Source organism: Leuresthes tenuis, unplaced genomic scaffold (genome assembly GCF_036924035.1).
Source record: "Leuresthes tenuis unplaced genomic scaffold, fLeuTen1.0.hap1 SCAF_6, whole genome shotgun sequence".
Lineage (NCBI taxonomy): Eukaryota > Metazoa > Chordata > Actinopteri > Atheriniformes > Atherinopsidae > Leuresthes > Leuresthes tenuis.
In genome coordinates this window covers 1,995,783-2,022,250 of record NW_027325360.1, presented here as the reverse complement: position 1 = coordinate 2,022,250, position 26,468 = coordinate 1,995,783, and the positions used below count along the sequence as shown (strand labels likewise).

The 26,468-nt window shown below is 43.7% G+C and overlaps 1 protein-coding gene across 3 annotated transcripts; it reads left to right on the top strand.

Annotated features, from left to right (window-relative positions):
• The first annotated feature begins 243 nt into the window (after positions 1 to 243).
• Positions 244 to 14,462, top strand: traf2a (Tnf receptor-associated factor 2a). 3 transcript variants are annotated; one of them, XM_072387188.1, is made up of 10 exons: positions 244 to 692; positions 2,520 to 2,598; positions 7,098 to 7,196; positions 8,616 to 8,777; positions 9,356 to 9,430; positions 9,547 to 9,621; positions 10,257 to 10,739; positions 10,988 to 11,165; positions 11,249 to 11,397; positions 12,040 to 14,462. In XM_072387188.1, the coding sequence occupies exons 1-10, from the start codon at positions 505 to 507 to the stop codon at positions 12,256 to 12,258; spliced, it is 1,707 nt and encodes a 568-aa protein (XP_072243289.1). In that variant the 5' UTR covers positions 244 to 504; the 3' UTR covers positions 12,259 to 14,462. The 3 variants fall into 3 exon arrangements, with proteins under 3 accessions (XP_072243289.1, XP_072243290.1, XP_072243291.1); XM_072387189.1 differs by lacking the exon at positions 9,547 to 9,621; XM_072387190.1 differs by lacking the exons at positions 9,356 to 9,430; positions 9,547 to 9,621.
• Positions 14,463 to 26,468: the final 12,006 nt, after the last annotated feature.

Here is a 26,468-nt window from a genome sequence, read left to right as displayed (position 1 = left end):
TATGGAAATATTTTAATAAGGACAACTAATGATGTAACAAATTACAGACTTTTCCTTTAACAGAAAATGTGCTGAGGACTTTTAAGTCCAGGTTCATTTCTATTGTGTCAATGTCTCAAAATGTGCATCAACAATGAAAAGTCCAATAGTCTAATGTTATTTTCGTTTGAAGTTGTTTTATTTTGAAGACAAAGGGACACCACTTCCGGGATCCCCGCCGGGTTAGTGGTCCTGTCGCTGTTGTCCGCTCCACCGCAGCTTCCTGATGCTGCTCGCATTGATGCTCCTCTGTAGCACAGCATCCTCAGCTGTCACGTGAAAGCGCCTGGTCCGTGCATGTGAGGAGCAGATATCGTTATGGGCTCGTAACATAAGCAGGTATACACGTCTGAATAAATCTGTGAAAGAGCAATGAGTGGCGGTTATTTCGAAAATTACACCCAGCGGTGTTGCTTATCTTGAACACACCCCGCTGAGTCCCCCCGATATTGTTCAAGGGGAATAATGGCTGCACAGGAGCCGTCTCCACCATCTTCCCTGGAAGGCAACAAACCGGGCTTCCCAAAGAAAATTTTGGGGAACAACCTCGAAGACAAGCATTTGTGCAACTCGTGTCAGAAAATTCTGCGAAGGCCCTTGCAAGCCCAATGCGGTCACCGCTTTTGTTCGTTCTGTTTCAACAAAATTGTGAGGTGAGTAGTGTCGTAGCTGCTAGTGAGCTAGCTAGATGGAGAGTAGCCCGAACTTCATGCACATATTTCAGATGTTCACATTGCCCTTCACGCTGTCACATGTAAGGATAAATGCGATTAAAGCCACGCTGTCGTGAATAGAGCAGAATGGCGTGAAGGTAACACGCAGAATAAGAGCTCGACCCAAATGATGGGCTCGTCATGTCACAGTCCCGCTAACATATGCTGAGGCTGGCCGGGCTGAGGAGTTAAACCCAACACGGTGCTGTCTGAAAGTGTCTTTATGCCGAATACACCAGAAGGTTCGGCCGCTGTTAGTCTTAAAATGCTCCGCTGTGTGCTGGAAATGGGTCTGATGACCTCATCTGTCAGTAAATGACATCATCTGACAAGTGTTTGATGAAAATAACAGCAAAACGACATTATTTTCTTTAAAAAACAACATGTATGATAAGAATGTAGTGAAACAAATCACAGTTTTTCAGGTTCCTTAGGAGAGTGGAGGCTTGGTGGTGAGATCACCGATTTTCTTTTTTCAAAGTGCGCATGCGCGTGATGAAGCCACACTTATTTATTTCTTTTCTGTACATTAGTCATTAGTAGCTTGTTTTAATCGCCGCCTTATCTTTGTTTATAGATACTAGAAGAAAGCAGGTGTTACAGATTGTGTCAGAAGTGACTGGTTAGATGGAAGCTGGTCAGGTCTCAGCTCTGAGCATTAACAGTGTGGACAGAGGACCTGTGAGGGTTTCCTGGAGTGTCTGGACCCACTGAAGCTGTGGCTTGTGGGCCTGCTTTCCACTGTTTCCATCTGGGGGGGTTGGAGGCGCTCGCTGCTGACACATTGCAACAAGATGAGCAAATAAACAGCTTTTATTTGATAAAATACAAAAGTCAGAGAAAAAAAATGTGGCTCTGGCCTCCTTAAGATAAATTCAGATCAAATATAGTGTCCCTGAAATGGAATTTCTCTCATGTGTATATGCTGTGGCCACTTTATTATATATTTATATGTAAAGGCTGAATTCAACTGTCATAAAACTGTTGAGTGTGTTCACAGCTTAGAACCTGCACCGTGTTTCATCCATAGTGAGATAATGAGATAATAGCGAGTGGTGCTTATAAATACATAAAAGAATGAATACATTTAGTTGTGTCAGATATACTTTTGTTTCTCAGTGTTGGACATCATATGCAGAGATTCTGAATACACTAAATGAATCCTTTTGTTTGTGCTTTGCACTTTAAATACAGAAAAGACGATAAATCTTCCCAGAACTGCAACTTAAAGTAGCTTTAACCCACACTTCATGCTGTTTTCGCTGATTGGACTTAAGGTTTGCTAACCTCTGATGTCGCCAGCCTTCGTTAATGCTTTACCTCAGTGGTTCAGAACCTTGGTTTCCCAGCCTAAAGTGAATGTTTGAAGCATTTATTCAGTGATATGTTGAAATGGTTTGCAGATCAGTCGGTGAGTTAGCTGGAAAACTAATGAGCTGCAGTTGTGGGAAGAAGTTTGTGGAATTCCTGCAGAGTTCTGCCTGGAGCCCACACACAGCACAGCTTTGCCCACCTTAAGCCAACAGGGATGCTGTGGAGAGAGCTGTTAAGATGTGGTTAAAAGGAGCAGAAACACTTTGGTTGCTTAAGCCTAAAGCCATTTTATTTGTCTTTTGACCCTGTGCTGAGTTTAAGTTGTCCTACTCACTGATTCCAGAGGAATATGAACTTAAACACGTTGTTGATGGTGTCGAGTTTGTGCTGCATGACTCAGAGCGGATTGTTGCTTAAAAGTCAAAGTATCTGTGTTCTTCTTCTCCATCTAAGTTCTGGACCACAGAAATGCAGTGCATGCATCAAAGAAGACTTGTTTGAGGAACCTACCTCCATTCTCAAGCAAGGTGGTGTAAGTACTTTTTTACTATCCTCATGGCTGCGTCACATATCACTTTATGTTACTGCGCTTCTAACCACGAGCACCCAGACTTTAAATGCCTGTTATCTTTATTCAGGGCGTCAAAAGATTATTTCAGTCCCGGCTCTTCTCCATTTCCACTGAGCTCGAGGATGAAGATTAGGCAAATGAAGTCTGTTGAAGTGTGAAATAATGCTCGTCCTCACTGTGGCCAGCAGCTGCTCACGGCAGCCTGTGCAAACGCTGCTGCAGATGCTTAGTGACGATTTCTTTGCTCTGACTTGATCTGACCTTTCCCCCGCAGTACGACACAGTGAGACACAGTGAGACAGTGAGACACAGTGAGACACAGTGAGACACAGTGAGACACAGTGAGACACATTAAGACACAGTGAGACAGTGAGACACAGTGAGACACAGTGAGACACAGTGAGACACATTAAGACACAGTGAGACACAGTGAGACACAGTGAGACACAGTGTGACACAGTGAGACACAGTGAGACACAGTGAGACACAGTGAGATACAGTGAGACACAGTACGACACAGTGTGAGACAGTGCGAGACAGTGTGAGACAGTGCGAGACAGTGTGAGACAGTGAGACACAGTGCGACACAGTGAGACACAGTGAGACACAGTGAGACACAGTGAGACACAGTACGACACAGTGTGAGACAGTGTGAGACAGTGTGAGACAGTGCGAGACAGTGAGACACAGTGAGACACAGTGAGACACAGTGAGACAGTGCGAGACAGTGTGAGACAGTGAGACACAGTGAGACACAGTGAGACACAGTGCGACACAGTGAGACAGTGCGAGACAGTGTGAGACAGTGAGACACAGTGAGACACAGTGAGACACATTAAGACACAGTACGACACAGTGAGACACAGTGAGACAGTGCGAGACAGTGTGAGACAGTGAGACACAGTGAGACACAGTGAGACACAGTGAGACACAGTGAGACAGTGCGAGACAGTGCGACACAGTGAGACACAGTGAGACACAGTGCGACACAGTGAGACAGTGTGAGACAGTGTGAGACACAGTACGACACAGTGAGACACAGTGAGACACAGTGCGACACATTAAGACGCAGTGAGACGCAGTGAGACGCAGTGAGACGCAGTGAGACACAGTGAGACGCAGTGCGACAGTGAGACGCAGTGCGACAGTGAGACGCAGTGAGACGCAGTGAGACGCAGTGAGACACAGTGAGACGCAGTGCGACAGTGAGACGCAGTGAGACGCAGTGAGACACAGTGAGACAGTGCGACACAGTGCGACACAGTACGACACATTAAGACGCAGTGAGACACAGTGAGACGCAGTGCGACAGTGAGACGCAGTGAGACACAGTGAGACGCAGTGCGACAGTGAGACGCAGTGAGACGCAGTGAGACGCAGTGAGACACAGTGAGACACATTAAGACGCAGTGCGAGACAGTGAGACACAGGATGACACAGTGCGAGACAGTGTGGCGCAGTGAGACACAGTGCGAGACAGGATGACACAGTGCGAGACAGTGTGGCGCAGTGAGACACAGTGAGACACAGTGCGACACATTAAGACGCAGTGAGACACAGTGCGAGACAGGATGACACAGTGTGGCGCAGTGAGACACAGTGAGACACAGTGCGACACATTAAGACGCAGTGAGACACAGTGCGAGACAGGATGACACAGTGAGACGCAGTGAGACACAGTGAGACACATTAAGACGCAGTGAGACACAGTGCGAGACAGGATGACGCAGTGCGACAGTGAGACGCAGTGAGACGCAGTGAGACACAGTGAGACACAGTGCGAGACAGGATGACACAGTGCGACAGTGAGACGCAGTGAGACGCAGTGAGACACAGTGAGACACATTAAGACGCAGTGAGACACAGTGCGAGACAGGATGACACAGTGCGAGACAGTGTGGCGCAGTGAGACACAGTGAGACACAGTGCGACACATTAAGACGCAGTGAGACACAGTGCGAGACAGGATGACACAGTGTGGCGCAGTGAGACACAGTGAGACACAGTGCGACACAGTGCGACACAGTACGACACATTAAGACGCAGTGAGACGCAGTGCGACAGTGAGACGCAGTGAGACGCAGTGCGGCAGTGAGACACAGTGAGACGCAGTGAGACACAGTGAGACACATTAAGACGCAGTGCGAGACAGTGAGACACAGGATGACACAGTGCGAGACAGTGTGGCGCAGTGAGACACAGTGCGAGACAGTGTGGCGCAGTGAGACACAGTGAGACACAGTGCGACACATTAAGACGCAGTGAGACACAGTGCGAGACAGGATGACACAGTGTGGCGCAGTGAGACACATTAAGACGCAGTGAGACACAGTGCGAGACAGGATGACACAGTGAGACGCAGTGAGACGCAGTGAGACACAGTGAGACACATTAAGACGCAGTGAGACACAGTGCGAGACAGGATGACACAGTGCGAGACAGTGTGGCGCAGTGAGACACAGTGAGACACAGTGCGACACATTAAGACGCAGTGAGACACAGTGCGAGACAGGATGACACAGTGCGAGACAGTGAGACACAGTGAGACACAGTGCGACACAGTGCGACACAGTACGACACATTAAGACGCAGTGAGACACAGTGAGACGCAGTGCGACAGTGAGACGCAGTGAGACACAGTGAGACGCAGTGCGGCAGTGAGACGCAGTGAGACGCAGTGAGACACAGTGAGACACATTAAGACGCAGTGCGAGACAGTGAGACACAGGATGACACAGTGCGAGACAGGATGACACAGTGCGAGACAGTGTGGCGCAGTGAGACACAGTGCGAGACAGGATGACACAGTGCGAGACAGTGTGGCGCAGTGAGACACAGTGAGACACAGTGCGACACATTAAGACGCAGTGAGACACAGTGCGAGACAGGATGACACAGTGCGACAGTGAGACGCAGTGAGACGCAGTGAGACACAGTGAGACACATTAAGACGCAGTGAGACACAGTGCGAGACAGGATGACGCAGTGCGACAGTGAGACGCAGTGAGACGCAGTGAGACGCAGTGAGACGCAGTGAGACACAGTGAGACACAGTGAGACACAGTGCGAGACAGGATGACACAGTGCGACAGTGAGACGCAGTGAGACACAGTGAGACACATTAAGACGCAGTGAGACACAGTGCGAGACAGGATGACACAGTGCGAGACAGTGTGGCGCAGTGAGACACAGTGAGACACAGTGCGACACATTAAGACGCAGTGAGACACAGTGCGAGACAGGATGACACAGTGCGAGACAGTGAGACACAGTGAGACACAGTGAGACACAGTGCGACACATTAAGACGCAGTGAGACACAGTGCGAGACAGGATGACACAGTGTGGCGCAGTGAGACACAGTGAGACACAGTGCGACACATTAAGACGCAGTGAGACACAGTGCGAGACAGGATGACACAGTGCGACAGTGAGACGCAGTGAGACGCAGTGAGACACAGTGAGACACATTAAGACGCAGTGAGACACAGTGCGAGACAGGATGACGCAGTGCGACAGTGAGACGCAGTGAGACGCAGTGAGACGCAGTGAGACGCAGTGAGACACAGTGAGACACAGAGTGGCGCAGTGAGACACATTAAGACACAGTGAGACGCAGTGAGACGCAGTGAGACGCAGTGAGACACAGTATGACACAGTGAGACAGTGAGACACAGTGTGGCGCAGTGAGACACATTAAGACACAGTGAGACGCAGTGAGACGCAGTGAGACGCAGTGAGACACAGTATGACACAGTGAGACAGTGAGACGCAGTGAGACACAGTGAGACACAGTATGACACAGTGAGACAGTGAGACGCAGTGAGACACATTAAGACACAGTGAGACACAGTGAGACACAGTATGATAACCAATAACAACTGTTCCTGTGATACAACTTGAAGTTAACGGATTTTATGAGCTGTGGTGAGTCTAGATAAAACTTCTAAAGGTTCAAGCTATTCTTCAAAACTACCTCCCTGCCAGGACCTTCCTTTGGGTATAATGTTGTTTAGCTCCTGGTTCCTGCACAGGAAATGAGGGGGACAAGGAAACTATGGTTAGCCGTGGTTCATTTGGATTTCTGTTTTCATTAGCATCACGAGCAGTGTGACCAGTTTTATTATTATTGGCTTACTTAATTAAAATCTGAGTGTTTGCGGCTGTAAAAAAAAAAAAAGAAAAAATCTTTGTGGTCAGCACTGCAACACGACAGTCTTTGTTTTCAGAGTCATTGAGCCACAGCATGGATCCGTTGTGACTGCTCTGTAATTCTTCCCTGCACTGACAATAGGTGGAGCAGCTATAGTCCCGTTTTTACACAACTACACGCGCAGCAGAAATTCGAGCCAGGGGGGAAAAGTGAGCTTCAAGCATCCTGACCCTCAGTAAAACGATGCAGAGAGCTTGTAACACGACCCTTCAGACTGCAACCAAACACAGCCCTGTTTTCCCATCCAGGCTTTCCCAGACAACGCCGCTCGCAGAGAGGTGGAGGCCTTGGCAGCTGTCTGTCCAAATGAAGGCTGCACATGGACGGGAACTGTCAAAGAATTTGAGGTAAATGGGTCCATTTATTTCTACAGTTACATCCCTCCTTTATGGATGATTCCAAAACAGCCGATAACAGAAACCCTGAAAGCAGCAGAATGATAAAAGGTAAAAACAAGCACATCCACAACTGAATAAATCTCATCAAGTTAAAAAAAGAACAAGTCTCAAGATGTTTTGGTCATTTTAAGACACCGAATCGGAAAAGTCGGGATGGTGTGGAGAATCACTTTTATTTATTTGCCCACAGCATGAGCCCCAGATAAACTCTTCGCTCTTATCATTCCTTCTCAACACAAACGATCATTGATACCAAGTGATGATCCGTTTTTGGTCCTCTTTCAGCTCATCTTCCTTGTGGATTGCAATCTGAACGCCCTTTTTGTCTTTGGTTCGGAGTTTGCAGCATTTATCTGTTTCAGAAAAGATCTTTAATACTGATTGGTCTGGCCACTGTGTGATGGTTCATTTCAGACGCCTCCGAGCCTCCGAGAAGGACCAGGATGACAAAAGGTGTCTTTTTAGTATCCTCACTGAACGTACCTGAGTACTTTACTGCTGGGAAAAGGTTTTCCACTGTTGTCTGTGTGGTTCTATCAGCTATTAATGATGCAGTTCTGCCCAGAGAACTCTGGTGTCCAGCTTAGCTCCCTTTCCCCCTCACACCTGCCTGCCGAAAGTCCTTCAGATTCCTTGAATCTTCTCATGATTTTATCCACTTTAGAAGGAGGAAAAATGCAGTTCCCCTTTTCAAGTTTACAAGACAAAACATGAAATATGGCTGAAATAAAAGTGTAAAAAAGGCATAAATCATTTTGTGCCTCTTTTCAAAGCTGCTTTTAAATTTAAAACATGTTTAACTGTTTCTGTAAAGATAACAGCTCATCTTGAATTCGATAGCATCAACATGTTTAGCATCACCTCAATCTCAGTTAACTGCACAGTCATGAGTTTAATCACAATTAAAACCTTTTTAACGGTTGAACGACCCTAATTTTAGTTTGTATGCAGGCGTATTGTCCCACAGAATCACATCAATCATTCTTGAGGGATTTATTCCACAGAAATCCATTCAAATGATTCCTATAGATTATTCCTATAGTTATTATCGCATATTGCAGAAAAAAGAACATATTTCTAAGTCTTTTCTTCTAATATAGTGCTGCCAGAATGATGGACACTCATGAACTATTGAGATGTTCACTGCCAGTCTGCACTTTGTAAAACTGAAAAACTGATAAATGATGATAAATCAGTCAATTTACTGAACTCTGCTGCAGCCCACAGCCGTCAGTTGTTTGAGCAAAATGTTGAAGTTTTGTTCATCTTTCATCAAATATTTAACGGTTTGACATCATCAGATGCATCCAAGTGTATTATTCAGCGAGAACAAATTAAGCACAAAGGGTTTTTGTCGGTTTCTGACAGGCGGGCCACGAGGGCAACTGTGACTTCATGATCATCATGTGTCCTTCCTGTAAAGAGCTGATGAGAGCCAACGAACAGGAACGCCACAATGAGAGGGAATGTCCGGAGAGGACGCTTAACTGCAAATACTGCAAAGAACCCTTCTTGTTAAAGAACATCAAGGTGAGTGTCCTGTTGTAACGAGCCCTGCCCGTCTCCCACAGTATTCACACGCTCCTGTGCACGAACAGTTTGGTCAAAGCTCACGCTCCTGTGCACGAACAGTTTGGTCAAAGCTCACGCTCCTGTGCACGAACAGTTTGGTCAAAGCTCACGCTCCTGCTCTGAGGCATCGCTCTGTCTCACTGGAACATTCAGGCATGACGCACACAGGTTTAAATAGACTGCGACTAAGGTTTTTTTTCTGAGAAACGGCACCAGAATCAGCAGGAAAACTACCAAAATTGTCATTTTTTTCCCACATCACCATGATACAGCCATGCTGGATTATTTCTGTGCATCCAGAAAGACACAAGAACTGCTAATGGATAAGTTTGCATCATTTCGCTTTAAAAAAGGGTCAAATTTAAATTTTACAGACCTAAATACACTAAAACAAGTGGAACAACAGAAAAGGAGTTGTTGGGACCCAGAGGATAAGGCTACCGTGATGATGGATGATTTTTAGCATGTAGCCGTTAAACCTTCTTGTATTTAATTTAGCTGTGAACTTACTCTTTAAAAAATTATCGTTATTTCAGGCTCATGATGAAATCTGTCCGAAGTACCCAATGATCTGCGAAGGTTGTGCAAAGAAAAAGATCCCCAGAGAAAAGGTATCCCTGATACTTATTAGCATCGTTAGCTTGATGTCGTTCACCATGTAGCTAGGGATCAAATTCCTCAACACACTCGATACATCATTGCTTCTTTCATTTGTTTTGTTTTGCAGTATGTGGACCATATTAAATTCTGCAGTAAATTTAAAACACCATGCAGGTTTCATGTTGTTGGCTGCGATACATCTGTAAGTAGATATTTTTGTGTGTATCCCTGCCTAATGTCATAACTGCTTGACTGTATAAAACTTGACAAAAGTACATAGAATTTCCCATTTAAAACAAATAACAAGGATGCAAAGGAGAAAGGGAGAAAATTCAAGTTTCAGATTTCTATTTGAATGTAAAAGATAGAGAAGAAGAAGCTCTCTGATGGTATTACATCATCACAGAAGAGTTTGTGAAAAAGAGCCAAACTCTTGCTGCTGTGGGTGTTTGCACACATTCACAGTGTGAATAGAAAGAATTAACTTAATTTATTAGTGGTGAATTAGGTATGTTCAGGCTGATTGGCTCTGATTATCAGTGGAGGTGTAATTCTCTTCCTTTCCTTATTCTAAAGTAACGTATGCACATTATTACATGTAACTAGTTTCTATTTAACTTCCAAAACAACCCTTTGATATGAAGGTATTTTGCCTGTTTTTCGGTCTTATATTTAAACAATAAAACACTTTTTATAGTGTATATATCCATAGTTTCCTCTGTAATTAGTTGCTTTGGTATTTTCCTCTTCTGTGGCAGTGTTGCAAACATTATTTAGAATAACTGTAAGGCTGAGAACTGTTGTTGTCTCAATGTGTCTCTGTCTCTGACTCCGAAGGTGGAGAAAGAGAAGATCCACGACCACGAGCGGCAGTGTTCATACGAACACCTCAACCTGCTTCTGCATTTCATCATGGGCATCAAGGTGAGTCTGGAGAGCCTGCAGCCCCAGAGCCTGGAGGTGGCCAGCCAGAAGCTGCAGGAGCTCCACCAGTGCCTGAGGGAGCTGGAGCTGAAGATGAGTCAGCTGGGTGGGGTCGGCATGGCCCCCATGCAGGGTGCATGTGCGCCGACTCTCGCCACCTCCTTCACCCCGCTGCCCAGCGCCATGGGGGCTGCCCTGGAGCTGCAGCTGCAGAGCGAGAAGACCAAGGTGGCTGAGCTGAGCCGGCGCTGCCAGGAGCTGGAGCTCAAAGTCAACACCTTTGAAAACATCGTCTGTGTCCTCAACCGAGAGATGGAGCGCTCCTGCACCACCATGGAGGCCTACAACCGCCAACACCGACTAGACCAGGACAAAATTGAGATTCTGAACAACAAGGTGACCCATGAAAGCTTCAGTGGGCCTCGTTACCTTCCCAATAACTCCACCCTACACCAATCTGTATTCATGTTTTCCAGATGAAGGTGTTCAACAGCCCTTAGATTTAGTGAGGGCAGCTGAAGGCCTCCTGCCTGTATTTGTTTGTGCTCTTGGTGTCAAACGGCTCCGTGTTGCCGCCTGAAGCTTCTGGTTTGGTTTCAGCGTTTCAGATACAGCCTAAATGGTCTTGTGTTGCTTTGCTGCAGGTTCGTCAGCTGGAGAGGACGGTGAGTCTCAGAGACCTGTCCATCGTGGAGATGGAGGGGAAAATGAGGGACATGTCTGCAGCAACCTACGACGGCATCTTTATCTGGAAAATCTCAGATTTCACCAAAAAGAGGCAGGATGCTGTGGCTGGCCGTGCTCCTGCTATGTTCTCTCCCGGTAAGCAATTTGTATGCTGATATGACACTTCCTGCTTGGCATAACTGTCTTGTTACACCTGATTTTTGAATAATGTCTTCCAGCATTTTACACCAGTAAATACGGCTACAAGATGTGCTTGCGGATCTACCTGAATGGCGACGGCACAGGCCGCGGTACCCACTTATCTCTGTTCTTTGTGGTGATGAGAGGACACAGCGACGCACTCCTCAAGTGGCCTTTTAATCAGAAGGTAAAAGCTTTTATAATCAGATTAGATAAAACGCTGCTTTAGCCGATCCTGGATCAGCCTGTTATTCTTAGGTCTTTTAAATGACATGCAGAGAATGGGTCCATGGGATGTATGATTGTTTTTAGCAGAAGAGAAGCTTAACGTAGGCTTCAGGTACTGTGGCTACGTTTGAAGCTCAGGCTTTTTCAGATGACACAATAAATAAACCTTCTGTAGCGCAGGTGAACTTGCATAATGGGACTCAAGGTGTATCTTTGACCAGTGTTTCTCATTCCTGGTCCTCAAAACACCCTGTCCTGCATGTTTTCCATGTTTTCCTGCATGTTTCCCTGCCTATTTCACCTGATTCAAATGAGTGGGTCAGGTCTTTATGCTCTGCAGAAGGCTGAGGACGACCAGGGTTGAGAAACACTGTCTTAGACTGTGTGGAGCCCTTTCCTCCTCCTCCTCCTAACTTTTAGAGCCAGAGAAACTGTTCATACAAACTATGATTCACCTTTAAGAACAGATATTCAGATCTCCTCACTGACAGCCATCTTTAAAATCCATTTTTTGTTTTGCACCAGTGCTTTATTTGTTGGATCAGCTTCAGTTTGTCCGTCAGAGCAGATACAAGGTCACACTCCTGACATCTGTACGCAGGTTACCCTCATGCTGCTCGACCAGAACAACAGGGAGCACATAATCGATGCTTTCCGGCCGGACATCTCATCCTCGTCCTTCCAGAGGCCCGTCAGCGATATGAACATCGCCAGTGGTTGCCCGCTCTTCTGTCCACTTTCCAAGCTGGATTTAAAAAACTCCTACATTCGCGACGACACCATCTTCATCAAGGCCATTGTAGACCTCACTGGGCTCTAGATGAACCTCGCGGGTGTAACTCCAACTTTGCCTTTAGTTGCTACTAACCTGTTTGATCAACCGGCCTTTGTACTGTATTATCAGAGACTGGCATTTCTCTCTGGGGTCTGTCATATTCTTTTGGATTTGGGATGAGTTGTTGGTGAGAATATGCAAAATTTAGCAATTATATCCCAAAGTGACTGCAGAAGTGAGCCTAGCCTACATGCCGTTATTTGGCTGGTGGTTGTTTTCCACCTCATGGAGGATTGATAAAAAGCATTCCAAGAGTTCTGAAGAACACAATGCTTCTGGTATAACTAACAACTACGACACTGTGTCTAATCTCCAGCGATCATGCTGTGGCTCTTTGTTCCATTGATGAGACTCAAAGAGAGTTTTCTGCAGCTAGCAAACAAAGCTACAACTGCTAGCTTAATAACAGCTAGCAAACAGAGCTACAACAGCTAGCTTAATAACAGCTAGCAAACAAAGCTACAACAGCTAGCTTAATAACAGCTAGCCCCAGTTGTTGCAAGTTAAGGCCCATAAAAATGGCAACTAGTTTACCGCTATCATTACCTTCACAACCCAAGTCATCTTAAATAAAGATTCATTTATTTTTTAAATGTTTTATCCACTTCAGAACTCATAGTCATAAAAAACTATTATTTCTTCCTGCACCCGGGATGCAGTAACATCCATGTAACTCTCGGCTTTGGCACCTTACTCTGTCTGAATCTCACATTCTTCCCACCTCAGCCCTGTTTCGAACTCCCAGCTGAAACGGTAAAACTGCAGGTGGTAAAACAAAGGGAATTAGCCGTGAGATGCAGAAAGAGTTTGCAGAGCTTTGGGAAACGACAGATTCCATTTAGCAGTCTTTCTGCATTCATTACAGTTGGTGATACTAATGTACCGACACAAAGAAAAGTCTTAAAGCAAGAACTAAGCAAACCAGCTGATTTTCTTCAGGGTTCGTGTGTTTTATTTTGTATTTTTGAACATTTAAAATCATCAAAAAGTGAAATGAGAAACAGGAAAGTGAGCTGTGGGGAGGCAGGTGAAACGTTGTTCTGCCCAACCTTTGGTCAGCTGATCTTTTCCTTTGGTTTCTCATGATGGAGGGTTTCCAATAACAGTGTGACACCCCTGTAGCCTTCAGAATATCGCTCAGCTTTGCACACTCGTTTACAGTTTCTTAGCATCCATGCGTCCATCTCTGGTGTTTTGTGTTCTTTGGTGATCATTCGTGGTGACGAACATTGCTTGAATTCCATGAATTCTCAGTGCAGTATTTCGGTTGTTAATGTTTCCTTTTGTATGTGTTTGTGAGCGTGCTGTTCCATTTTTTTGCTGTTAACTTCATGTTGAACCTGTGGAAGACGCACTGCAGCTTGCAACAGTTTCTGAGCTGCTCACCCGGGAAATATTAACAGCAACAGCAGTCGAGCCAGTTTGCCCAAATGGAAATATGACATATTTTGTTAGAAATAAACATATATTTGATTACAAGGTCTGTAAATATGTTTTGATCGTAAACTTTTCTCTATTTGTTAGCAGTTGGATGGAAGTGTTCAGTGGTGAGCTGGCGTGGGGCGTTATGTTGAGACACTTGATGCGAACGGTGCTGACAGACGATTCGGGGCGCTACCTCCTGTTATATCAGGTTCATTCCTACACCGTCTCTGAGAGCTGTCTCAGAATAACTTCTGCTAGTTACAGCTTCTACAGGACATCTGGGACACTTTGATTGATTTCTATATCTATAACGAAGATGCACACACTGTATTTTGGACCTTATTCATGCATTTTATCAGCTTTTAACCTCAAATACTGCCAAATACTGTGAGACATCTAGTGGCATAAATTGAAAATTGCAGCCAGTTAAACGCCCCCATCCCCTGCCCTTAAACTAAGTGAATGGCCTGCTCCTGAACCAGTATTTATCTGCATCTGGTAACATGATGGTGCATGATGGCAGAGGGATGAACTGCTTATTCTGTAGTAATGAAAACAAAATGGTGAATAATACTATTCCACAGTTAGAAATAACCTATTAAATTCCTGCTAATAGACTGCTTTAAATATAACACACTAATTATTGTGGCCTTTCTGACATGCACAGGATTACCTTTGGAGCTGGCAGCCGAATTATACAAAGAGTAAAGCCTCCAGCAACATACAGGAGCCTTTCTCCTCTAAAACACAACGTCCATGTGAGGAAAAGGAACAAGTCTCAAGACTCATGTTTAGGTGTCAAATTACAGACAGGAGCCTTTCTCCTCTAAAACACAACGTAAATATTGTGTTTAGGTGTTAAATTACTTTATTAGATCTAGAAAAAGCTCACAGTTTGACTAAAAGTACATTTCTTCACATCATCTGTCATGGATCTTTTAAAATGATGCTGTAGGGTAACTTTAGCGTCACATTTTACCAGGTGTGATGAGGCTAGGCTTTGAAATGACTATAATGAGACATTTTGAGTGCAATGCAGATGGAAAACCCACAAAAAGATTCAAAATCATGACAGAAATGGAAAACCAAGCGAGCAAAACAACTTGGGGGACCCACAAAATGAATGTGAAAAGATTCAAACTGTCACTGAGATGCTGAATGGACGCACAACCAAAGAGTGACTCAAACCAGCAGTGAGCTCCACAGGCGGCAGGCGTTTTCAGTTGTTGTTGATTTGATAGGATTTAAACTTTGTGAACAGTTGTATTTCCATATGGGTGTTGCCTTTTGTAACGCTTCCACGCGCAGACGTGTCGAGGTGAGAGCTGAACGTCTAAGAATAGAAGCAGAGGTAAAAGGAAAGGGTTGATGTTGTAATAATTCTGCTATTTTTGGCTTTCCTCACAGCTTTGAACTTTTTACAGTAAAAGAAGTGCCTGGACCTTTTTTTATTCTTTGAGCCCACTGATTGTAGATGTGTTTGAACACAACCTTTGACGTGTGCAGTGGATTTAATACTTTTCCTGCAGCCCATGTAATTCATGTGATTAGATTCAAGTCATTTTGTCTTCTTCGCATCCAAGAAACTCGTGAATGTTAAAAGTTTTACTGTATTTTATGAAAACTGAGGTCGGAACCTGATTAACTTCCAGCTTTTAGCATCACCACCCGAATGCAACCGACACAACTTTAAACCTCTCAACAGATGCTGAGACCTCTCCGTGCACGAGGGCTCTCAGTGGGAAACACATTTCAAGCACTGGTTGAAAACAGCGTTTTATTCTATGACTTCTTCATTAGTTTACACATGGCACATGGGTGTGTGAGATCATTCTGAAGCGACTGAGTCTGAGAAAGTTAATCAAGCCGCAGATTGCATTTATTAAGCGTTGAGGCTTCAGAGGCACGTGTTGGATTGTAAGGAGATGGATCTACTTTCTGACCTCAGTTGGCTGCGGCTCTTTGAGTTTTGGTTGCTACCTTTTTTCTCTTTCTTCTCTTTGAATATGAGGGTACTGTTGCAGATACAATAGGACTGCATGTGTGGCTGCAGACTCATTTATTCATGCCTGCAGTGTTTGCCGGCTTCAGCTCGTAGATGTTGCGCTGCAGCGGATGTTCATTTTTACTCTTTCTTGTAAATCCTGAAGTGAGACGGCACTTCAGAATAATTTACATCAGAAGGGCTTCACATTTCATTCCCATCCACTAAATGTCAGCCAGGCTTGCACGCACATCTGTCTGTTTCCCACCCAGCTTGTAGCTTGAACTCTGTCACTGATTGGAATGAAACCTTCGCTCGGCTCCACCTGGGAGCGACATTGCGCCTGAGCTCGCTGGTCTTATATCAGCGATGATGACTCGGAGGAAATGCCACGCTGCCTCACTGTTGTTGCAACGGAAAAAACATGTTGATGCCATGTGCTTATTATAAGCAACGCTTGAGAAATGTCAAACTGAAAATGCTTTTTATGGATCTGTCTGAAGCCCATGTTGAGATTAAGATGAAGAGCTTTCATCTGTAGCAATCACATCGGTTTTACTTGTTCTTTCTTTCTTCTGGTGGTAGTAAGTCGTGTGTTCGTGAACTCTTTGTACAACAGGAAATTTGTTCCATATTTGTATTTTGGTTTATTAAAGGTTTTAAGATGCCCTCTATGCAAAGAAGCGCTGTGTTCTCTCATGTTTGCCATGTTTGTTTCACAGCTCTCTCTCACCACACGGGGGCCCCCATCACCTGTCCACAGAGCAGCCGCGTGCCAGCACATGCACAGCAGCACGTGTCGCTCTCTGAAGATAAAGACCCAATGTTTCAGCAGAAATAGATAAAAGCAATGAACTGAACTTAGTTAGTTCTTTAACAATGTTCTGAAAAGGTTCTGATCTTTTCCTTTTCTTAGCGAATATAAAATGTTTCTTTCAGTCTGATTTTCTTCACACTTTTGTAGCTGCAGGACTGTGAAAGTCTTGAGTCAGCACTCATTTTTTATTAGATATTAAGACAAACAAACAAATAGTGAAACATATTCAAACATAAATGGAAATGCTGTATATAAGGCAACAGAGTTTTTTCTCAGTTCTCAGCAGCTTTAAAGTGAATCTCTGGTCTGAGCTCCTTTATTCTCCAACTCAGCCTGAACCCTCTGAGACAAGCTTTCTGTCATTTCTTTAAGGAGTCTTCAGGAATAGTTCTCCAGGCTTCTTGAAGGACATCCCAAAGCTCTTCTTTGGATGTGGGCTGCCTTTTGTTCCGTTCTCTGTCAGATGATCCCACACTGCTTCAATAATGTTGAGGTCCGGGCTCTGGGGAGGATTCATCCCTCCATAAGACCTGTTGCCACTGATTTTCAGTCCACTTCTTGTGTCATTTGGCACAGCTCAGCCTTTTCTCCCTGTTTCCCTTCCTTAAGAACGGCTTCTTGACAGCCACCCTTCCATGGAGCCCATTTCTGATGAGGCTTGGGCCAACAGTAGATGGATCAGCTGAAGGTCCAGATGCATCTCTCAGGTCCTGTCAGGTCACAGCTGGATTTTTTCCTCTTTCTTAAGGACATCACTTTCAGATCCTGTTCATCTGCTGTAGATAGTTTTTTAGGCCTGACACTTCTTCTTTTGTCCTCCACTTGTCCAGTTTCCTCAAATGTTTTAAGGACACACTGCACACCATGCTGAGATATGCCAAGTTTTCAGCTAATAGCTCTTTGGGAATCACCTTGTTGCTGCAGAAATCCTATTTTCTGTCTGTCAAACTGTGTTTTCTTTGCTGTTTTTCATAGATGCAGCTAAAGAAATGGGAACAAATGATGTGTCTTTGTGACAAAGTGCCTAAAGATCCAGTTTAAAATGGCTTCTTTGCTAAGTTGTCTGTTCTGTGTCCACACAACACTGGTTCATCCTTTGAGTTAGGAGCCTTTTTTCTGCCTGAATGAAATGTCAGAGTTAAACGCTCATTCCTCTGAGAATGATCAGGAATAAGGACTGGGCTGAAAAGGCAGTTAAAAAAAGCAGAAAATGTCTGGGAAACCTTTTTAAAATGTTGGATTTTATTAAAATCACATCTTAATATAACATGAAGTCATTAATTCCATAAGTCTCAAACTGAATAATGAAATATATGATATAATCACATTGTTCAAGCCTGGAAGATGTTTCAAGCACTAGATTTACTCTCGTGTTTCCTGGAAGCTGCGATCAGACAAAAATAACAGAAAAGTGCATCTTTTGGTACATTTGGTTTTCAGATATTTAGCAGAAATCATGAAGATATAATTTAAATTCAATCAACTCAGTTTTCTTTGTATAGCGCCAAATCACAGCAAATGTCATCTCAAGGCTTGAAAGACACTGAAGCCAATTACTGTCCAACTCATTGTAACACAGTCATAATCCACTCCAGTCCAATTCAATCCATTTCAAATTAGTCAAAGACATACAAAGCCGATTAAAAAAGCCAATTTCCCAGCTAAGGAAACCAGCAGGTTGCGTATAAACATGTTCAAATTGATCAGTTTCACTCTGCAGTCTTACAACAGAATGACACTCGTGTAAAATCTTGTGTTGTGTGAACTTTCCTGGAGCAGGTTATGTGTTTCCAGGCTCCTTCCTGCTTTCTGTCTGCTGTTAAATCTCACCTCAGAAGGTTCGTCACTAACAGAGAAGACTGTCCTTCTGTAAAACCCTGAAACTGGGTGGTGTTTTTGTGCCATACTCACAGTTACCTTCCAGAATCTGCATTAATAGCAGACTGCAGGCGGTGCTCTGCAGAGTCAAAGCAGAAATCCACAGACATTGTGTCGATAGCTCATTTGGATAATGATGCACCACATAAAACCACCTTGTGGACTTGTTAGCAAGGTTAAAAGCTGGATTTTATTTTAATCAGAGGAGGGTTTTGCCGCATCATTACATGCATAAATATTTTTCAGAATATTAATTTCCCCAGAGACTGTAAACTTAATCTTATCCCACTTTTTCCTGTTTACACTGAAGCCGTTTTCTTAGTTATCGACATGCAGGACTCGTGTTTTTCTTTGTTGCACAGTGCACCCTTAAGCCTACTTTTATATAGAATGGGGTCAACCACCTGCTTAAAATAACCTGTTATTAAAATTCAACATTCCATCTCTCCCAGGGTCATATTTATCCCATGACAGACATTTTTTTACCCCCTTAGCAGGTGTTACTAACATTACTCAATGTTATTTTTATTTCCCACACCTGTGCATCTTCAACCTCACACAAAATGTTTCTTCCTTCAATATGGACCATATTATGACCACCTATACTTTATTTAAGAAGGCTTCCTGCATAAATACTGCAGCCTGGCACTTAAATGTCCCATGTCAGGTACCATACTTGTCCCGGTAACTCAGAAAGTTAACATTTAAAGCAGAAAATCTGACCACAGGAGACAAATAGGCAAGATTTGCATTAAACTTGGCTCTGAATAGATCATCTAAACACATCTGGACCTTTTATTCTTTTATTCATTTGTTTGATTGCTGTTAAACTTGAACAGCAAGGCGGTTGATTGGCCCACAGAGAGGATCAGGACACACACCCCCTCATGGAGCCTGATGGATGGGAGGCGGTTCCATGGCAACTGTGTGCAACACACAGCAAACCACAAACTTCTCTTTCACAAGTGGAACAATGAAAACACGGCCAAAGATGATAAACTGTAAAAAGGATGATACTAGTCTGTGGAGTCTCTAATTATTTCCCCAGGCCATGTCCTGGATCTGCTAATAAAACAAGCCATTATAGTAACTGAGGCCCTCTCCTGCAGGAATTTCAGTCTTTAAAGATGTATATCAATGAGCCATGTAGCTCCTTCTTCTGATGGAACTATTCTGTAAAGAAAACAGAGGCTGTGGGAATTCTGCGAAGCAGGAGCTGGCGCTGGGAGTCGCAGATGAGTGGAACATTTACGAAGTGGTATTTTCTTGCACTTCCGACAGATCTGGAGCTCATGCCTCAGCGTACGTTTCTGTGCAGTGAGTACAGCACTGAGTGTGTGAGAGGAGCGCAGGCTGCAGCAAAGATGAACAACAACATGACATGAATTAATTATTATAACAAAAGACTGGGTGAAAATATTTAATAAAGAATAGAATCAATCATATATTTCAGTGGCATTGAGGAGACTGTCTTCCTCGAGAATTCCTGCAGACAGTAATTAAGTTTGAAACATGCAAACTTAATTATGAGAGTCCATGAGAGTGAGATTTAACCCTGATTGTTTTCTAAACTTAAAGGGGAACTCCGGTGTTTTTAAACCTTATTTCTGGCATGAAATACGTTCATCTACTCACCGAGAACAGTTTGGTGAAATGGTTGGAAATGAATGACTTCAAATGAAAATGATCAGAGATGATTCACTTTTTACCCCCAAACCAGTTTGATATCTGATGGCTTTAATTAACCTTTTCAATTTGAAATGTTATGGATCATTTATTTTATCAGAAAGTTTGGTGAAAAAAGTGTTTAGAATATAAAAAAACTAAAAATCAACTGTGCATTAAAGACCTAAAACTACTCTAAGTACCGTCACAATCTGAGAAAAGAAGCACTGAGCGTTATGTTAAAGCTTTTCTTAATCCATGGACATGTAATCTGGATGATTCTGAGCCTTTTTAAGGAGAACATGAGATGTTTGCTGCTGTCTTGGTTTCTGTCTTTGGACTGTCTCTGTGTGACGGGGATATTTTTCCATTTCCAGCCTATTTAATTAACTTGTTGCTGCCACAGTCGATGTGGAGAAAATCAGAATTAACAGACAGATAAGTGCATTTTAAAGGGGAACTCCGGTGTTTTTAAACCTTATTTCTGGCATGAAATACGTTCATCTGCTCACTGAGAACAGTTTGGTGAAAGTCGGCGTCCTTCGGAAGATATTTAGATAACTGGAGATCCATATAACGGAGTGAACGGGGCTTAGAGGATGCAGCCTCTAAATAAGGCATTATCTGTCTTTATTTCACCAATACTTTAAGAAGAATGAATGAATGAACGTGTGCTATAGCTCTGTTAGCTCATAGCTGCTGTTATGTGGCTACTTGCAGCTATAGGAGAGCTAACGGAGGGATTTCTACACAGGCACTCTACTGGGACCACTTCATCCACACGCCCCCCTGCAGCACAGTTTATTCACTCCGTGCTCTGTGACAGTCGGCTAACTTCACACAGAGTTTGCTGCTGATAGTTTTGTGCAACATGGCAGGATATTTATCAGATTTTGACGACTTTGAGTAAGATGGACGTTCTTAACGGAGTGAATGAGTTGAGCCCAGAAAACGTTTTCCAACCCTAACCAACTGATTGCATTGTCCAAACCAACCAGAAAGTGACAGCAGGGTTTTGTTCTTTTTTTTGTAAAATGTATCATTAACTGAAGGTACGTGCTGCATGTAGCTTCTGGTGGCAAACAGCTCAGAGCTGAGCAGAAGTTACTGAAAAGCACAGTAATTACAACAATGGCAGAAGCTTCAGGCAATTAGGAGCAAAGATACAAATCAGTCAAAACGAGTAGATTTTGGTGTTGCTTCTCTTCTCTGGAGGCAGTTTTGAGCTGAAGGAAACAGAAATCTTATGTTGTGGATGCAGCTCATGCAGAGACTCTACCGTCACCATGTTTTTTTGTGGATATTTGCTCAAGTGAGTCAGAAGAAGAGAAAAATATTTAAGTATTTACTTCGTCAGTCTGCGGCTGCAGAGATTTCTTTTTACACAAAGCCTTCTTCAAAGTGTGATTATGTTAGCTACCCATCTTGGTCATGGTTGTGCTGGCAGAGCTACACACTCAAGGCTGCTTTTGACATTTTTCTGCTCACTATAAAGAAATACGACGGTGTCAAATCTGTACAAGCAGACGTCAAGGTTGCTGACTATGTCCAAACACTTAGAGACAAACTTAAGGTCCTCCTTTAAGCTAATCCCACTTTTAGCACACATTTACTGGCTGGAGGAGGTGAAACTGCACAACAAAGCATTAACTATGAGAAATAGAGACTTTTTTACATATTTCACAGTGTTGCCCAAAGGTTGCAGGCAAAGTACAAAAAATACAGTAAAAATACAGCGCCCCACCTGACTCTAAAGGGTCATAAAGTGATGATAGATGCAGATTACTTGTGTTTCTGTCTTTATTTTTTACATGAATGCTCTGCTCAGTTTGACTTCACATTATTTTCAGATTTATTGGAGCATTAGTTATGCACGTTTGAGCAGTTTTTATATGCTTTATATCCTTCATGAACTGAACAAAAACACACAGTTGGGACTAATTTCATGTCTGTGCTAAAGTATAAATCGAAGCATATTTTTTATGAATGAGGTTCCTATGCTGCACAAAGCCTTTCATGGATGGATGGATGGAGGAAAATAGGGAGCAAAATAAAGAAATACATCTTAATAAATACATACAATTTAACCAAGTGACAGATGACGTCACCATTAGCCCCCCCCCACCCAGTTCCATTCCCTAGGTTAAGACCACACTCTCAATTATGTGGTTTTGTGTGACGTCACAGGGAATATGGAAGGTTCTGGGTTATTCACAGGCCGCTCTGGCCCAGTCTGGGTTAAATCCAGGATGTCTGAGAACTTACCTCATTGCACACTTCACTGATACGTATAATCCTGAAAGTGATTCTTAGTTGATTCGCTGGAACGTTTAAAGCTCTGCTACACATCTGGAAACGAGCTCACTGGACCCATCTGACAGACTTCCTTCCCTCTGTGTGTCTTTGTCTTGGTCTTACTTCTTATTCTGACTTCACAAACCTTTTGGTTTCTCGTGGAAACTGTCGAACGCACACCTGCAGAGACGGTGGAGTGGCTTTGCTGCTGGGAAAGAGGAAATTAGCCGTGACAGGCTCTCAGGAAAATTGTTTGACAGATGAAGACACAGAACCTGCCACCTCTATGAAAGGGTTTTTCTGTACAGAGAGATCTGTGTCCTCCAAGTTCAATAAATGAGTCGGATTTCTTGGCAATGGATCAGATGCTTGTAATAACATCAACTTCCTGGACAACGTGGCTCCAGAAGATAAGTTCAGAGACAGAGCACATTAATACAGAACAACCGGTGGGGCAGTGAAAGTGTATAAAATCTCACACTGATCAGCAGATTTAAGCTATTTAACTCCAAACCAAAGTGTTTGACTGATAATACTGATTTCTCTCCGCGTCATCATTCATCTTTACATTGAAAATCACTCATTCAAACCTCATTTGGTCCCGAGGTTGACCGTAACTTGTTGACTTGGGTGTGGGATGAGTTAACACTGACCTCAGACCAGGTTGCTCAGCTCAGAATCAAACATCATACAATTATGACTGCAGTCAGAGTGGAGTGCAGCAGTCACTGTAAATACGATTAAGATCTTAATAAAGCCCTCTGCAGTCAGCGAGCTGAGCCGGGGCATCTGGTCTATTATGTGGATTAGTAGAGGGGATATCCTAGAGGGAATTTCTTCCATATACAGAGTCATTCTGGGACAACCTTCGCTCTAAATCCTAACTGCGTGTTATTGTGAAAGTATTTCTCATGGAAAACATGTCTTATAATGTAGAAACAGAGAGAGCTAAAGGGAAAAATGATATTTATTCCTGAAACCTGCATTTATTTTCCTAATATCAGTCAAAATGAGCTTTTTAAAATGCTCAATAAAACCCTGGACAGCTGGGGACGGCAGTGGCTGTCTCTAAGGAACACTGTTGGGACTATTTTCAGCAGCACATGGATACACTTTTGCTGCTCAGTGATTAAATCCAGCAGGAGTTTATTTGAGAACAACAATGAGGAAATAATATCCCCCCCAGTGGAGCGGCACAGGCTCAGATGCACACAGCTCTTTACATCATTTACATCATGGTTGGAGAATGATCAGAAACCTGGATAAGACGTCACAGAATGACAATTCTAGACAATTCGCTCCTGGAGTGTTCAAGCCGGCATATCCAGAATCAAGCAGACACTGCAGAAATACCTTAATATCCCAAAAACCTTCATACTCGTGCTAATATAAGTCCATGCATTATGTAGCCAAACCATAGACTTCACATATCAAGTTGAATTGGATTAAAAACAGTCTGATGCGAGTGATTGAACTGATGGGGTATCATTTCCTCTCTGCTGCACAGCAGAGGGCAAACTTGCTTCAGTTTTCACCAGAACATGAAAATAAGAGATTAATGTGACACACTTTGTCTGTTTTGCATCTCAGAAACATTTAATCTCAACTGATGTATGATTCGGGCATCTGTTGTACTGGGTTTCATCTAATGAAGCACCAATTTTCATGATGCAGGAGATGCTATTGTCAAAGATGCTAAAGGGAAAGTAGCGCTCCAGTGACAGCTGAGATAAATGGTTGATGCTGTCAGGCACTTATTTTCACATCCTTCTCCCTCCTTCATCCATTCCCACCACAGTCACCTTACTGGAGAGTGATCTGGGACTGTAAATCTAAAGGTCACATGACTCTCTAAGTCCTGAAATGGTGACAAAGTTTATGAGGAGTATGTTTTTCCCACAAAGGTCTCCATCTGACAGATATACAGCAGGCAGCCCATCTCCCCACTGAGGTCCTTTACACTGCAGGACTTCATTATTTATGGATTCAAAATTACAAGCACAACTGCTTCTTCTGCCTCCTGTCGTGTGAAAGCTTCTTTCAGTTCTGGGGTTCTGCCAGTTTTCAGGTGTGTTTAACACGATGCCAAGGAGGAAAAACATCAGAAAGGATCTCAGAGAAGCAGCTGTTGCTGCCCATCAGTCTGGGAAGGGTTATAAGGCCATTTCCAAACTATCTGGAGTCCATCATTCTACAGAGAGAAAGATTATTCACAAGTGGAAAACATTCAGGACAGCTGTCAATCTTCCCAGGAGTGGACGTCCCAGCAAGTTCACCCCAAGGTGAAGAAGCCCAGAGCTACATCTCAGACTCTACAGGCCTCAGTTAGCATGCTAAAGGTTAAAGGTCACCCCAAGGTGAAAAAGCCCAGAGCTACATCTCAGACTCTACAGGCCTCAGTTAGCATGTTAAAGGTTAAAGGTCACCCCAAGGTGAAAAAGCCCAGAGCTACATCTCAGACTCTACAGGCCTCAGTTAGCATGCTAAAGGTTAAAGGTCACCCCAAGGTGAAAAAGCCCAGAGCTACATCTCAGACTCTACAGGCCTCAGTTAGCATGTTAAAGGTTAAAGGTCATACATCTCAGACTCTACAGGCCCCAGTTAGCATGTTAAAGGTTAAAGGTCATACATCTCAGACTCTACAGGCCTCAGTTAGCATGTTAAAGGTTAAAGGTCATACATCTCAGACTCTACAGGCCTCAGTTAGCATGTTAAATGTTAAAGTTCATCCCAAGGTGAAAAAGCCCAGAGCTACATCTCAGACTCTACAGGCCTCAGTTAGCATGTTAAAGGTTAAAGGTCACCCCAATATGAAAAAGGCAAGAGCTACATCTCAGACTCTACAGGCCTCAGTTAGCATGTTAAAGGTTAAAGGTCACCCCAAGGTCAAAAATCCCAGAGCTTCATCTCAGACTCTACAGGCCTCAGTTAGCATGTTAAAGGTTAAAGGTCACCCCAAGGTGAAAAGGCCCAGAGCTACATCTCAGACTCTACAGGCCTCAGTTAGCATGTTAAAGGTTAAAGGTCACCCCAAGGTCAAAAAGCCCAGAGCTACATCTCAGACTCTACAGGCCTCAGTTAGCATGTTAAAGGTTAAAGGTCACCCCAAGGTGAAAAAGGCAAGAGCTACATCTCAGACTCTACAGGCCTCAGTTAGCATGTTAAAGGTTAAAGGTCACCCCAAGGTCAAAAATCCAAGAGCTTCATCTCAGACTCTACAGGCCTCAGTTAGCATGTTAAAGGTTAAAGGTCACCCCAAGGTCAAAAAGCCCAGAGCTACATCTCAGATTCTACAGGCCTCAGTTAGCATGTTAAAGGTTAAAGGTCACCCCAAGGTGAAAAAGGCAAGAGCTACATCTCAGACTCTACAGGCCTCAGTTAGCATGTTAAAGGTTAAAGTTCACCCCAAGGTGAAAAAGCCCAGAGCTACATCTCAGACTCTACAGGCCTCAGTTAGCATGTTAAAGGTTAAAAGGTCACCCCAAGGTGAAAAAGCCCAGAGCTACATCTCAGACTCTACAGGCCTCAGTTAGCATGTTAAAGGTTAAAGGTCACCCCAAGGTGAAAAAGCCCAGAGCTACATCTCAGACTCTACAGGCCTCAGTTAGCATGTTAAAGGTTAAAGGTCACCCCAAGGTCAAAAACCTAAGAGCTACATCTCAGACTCTACAGGCCTCAGTTAGCATGTTAAACGTTAAAGTTCACCCCAAGGTGAAAAAGCCAAGAGCTACATCTCAGACTCTACAGGCCTCAGTTAGCATGTTAAAGGTTAAAGGTCACCCCAAGGTCAAAAATCCCAGAGCTTCATCTCAGACTCTACAGGCCTCAGTTAGCATGTTAAAGGTTAAAGGTCACCCCAAGGTGAAAAGGCCCAGAGCTACATCTCAGACTCTACAGGCCTCAGTTAGCATGTTAAAGGTTAAAGGTCATATCGAGAGGCCCCAGCAGAGGAGGTATTAACAATAGTACAAATGTACAAGTGTAGGACTTTGGGGTTAATCCTTTAATTTGGTTTTCTTTTTATGTGAAGAGCAGGAATCTGTCAAAGCCTGACATATGGACATATTTAATGGAACAATAAAAACTGAATCATACCTGTCAACACGTCAGACTGTCAACACATTTTCCCAT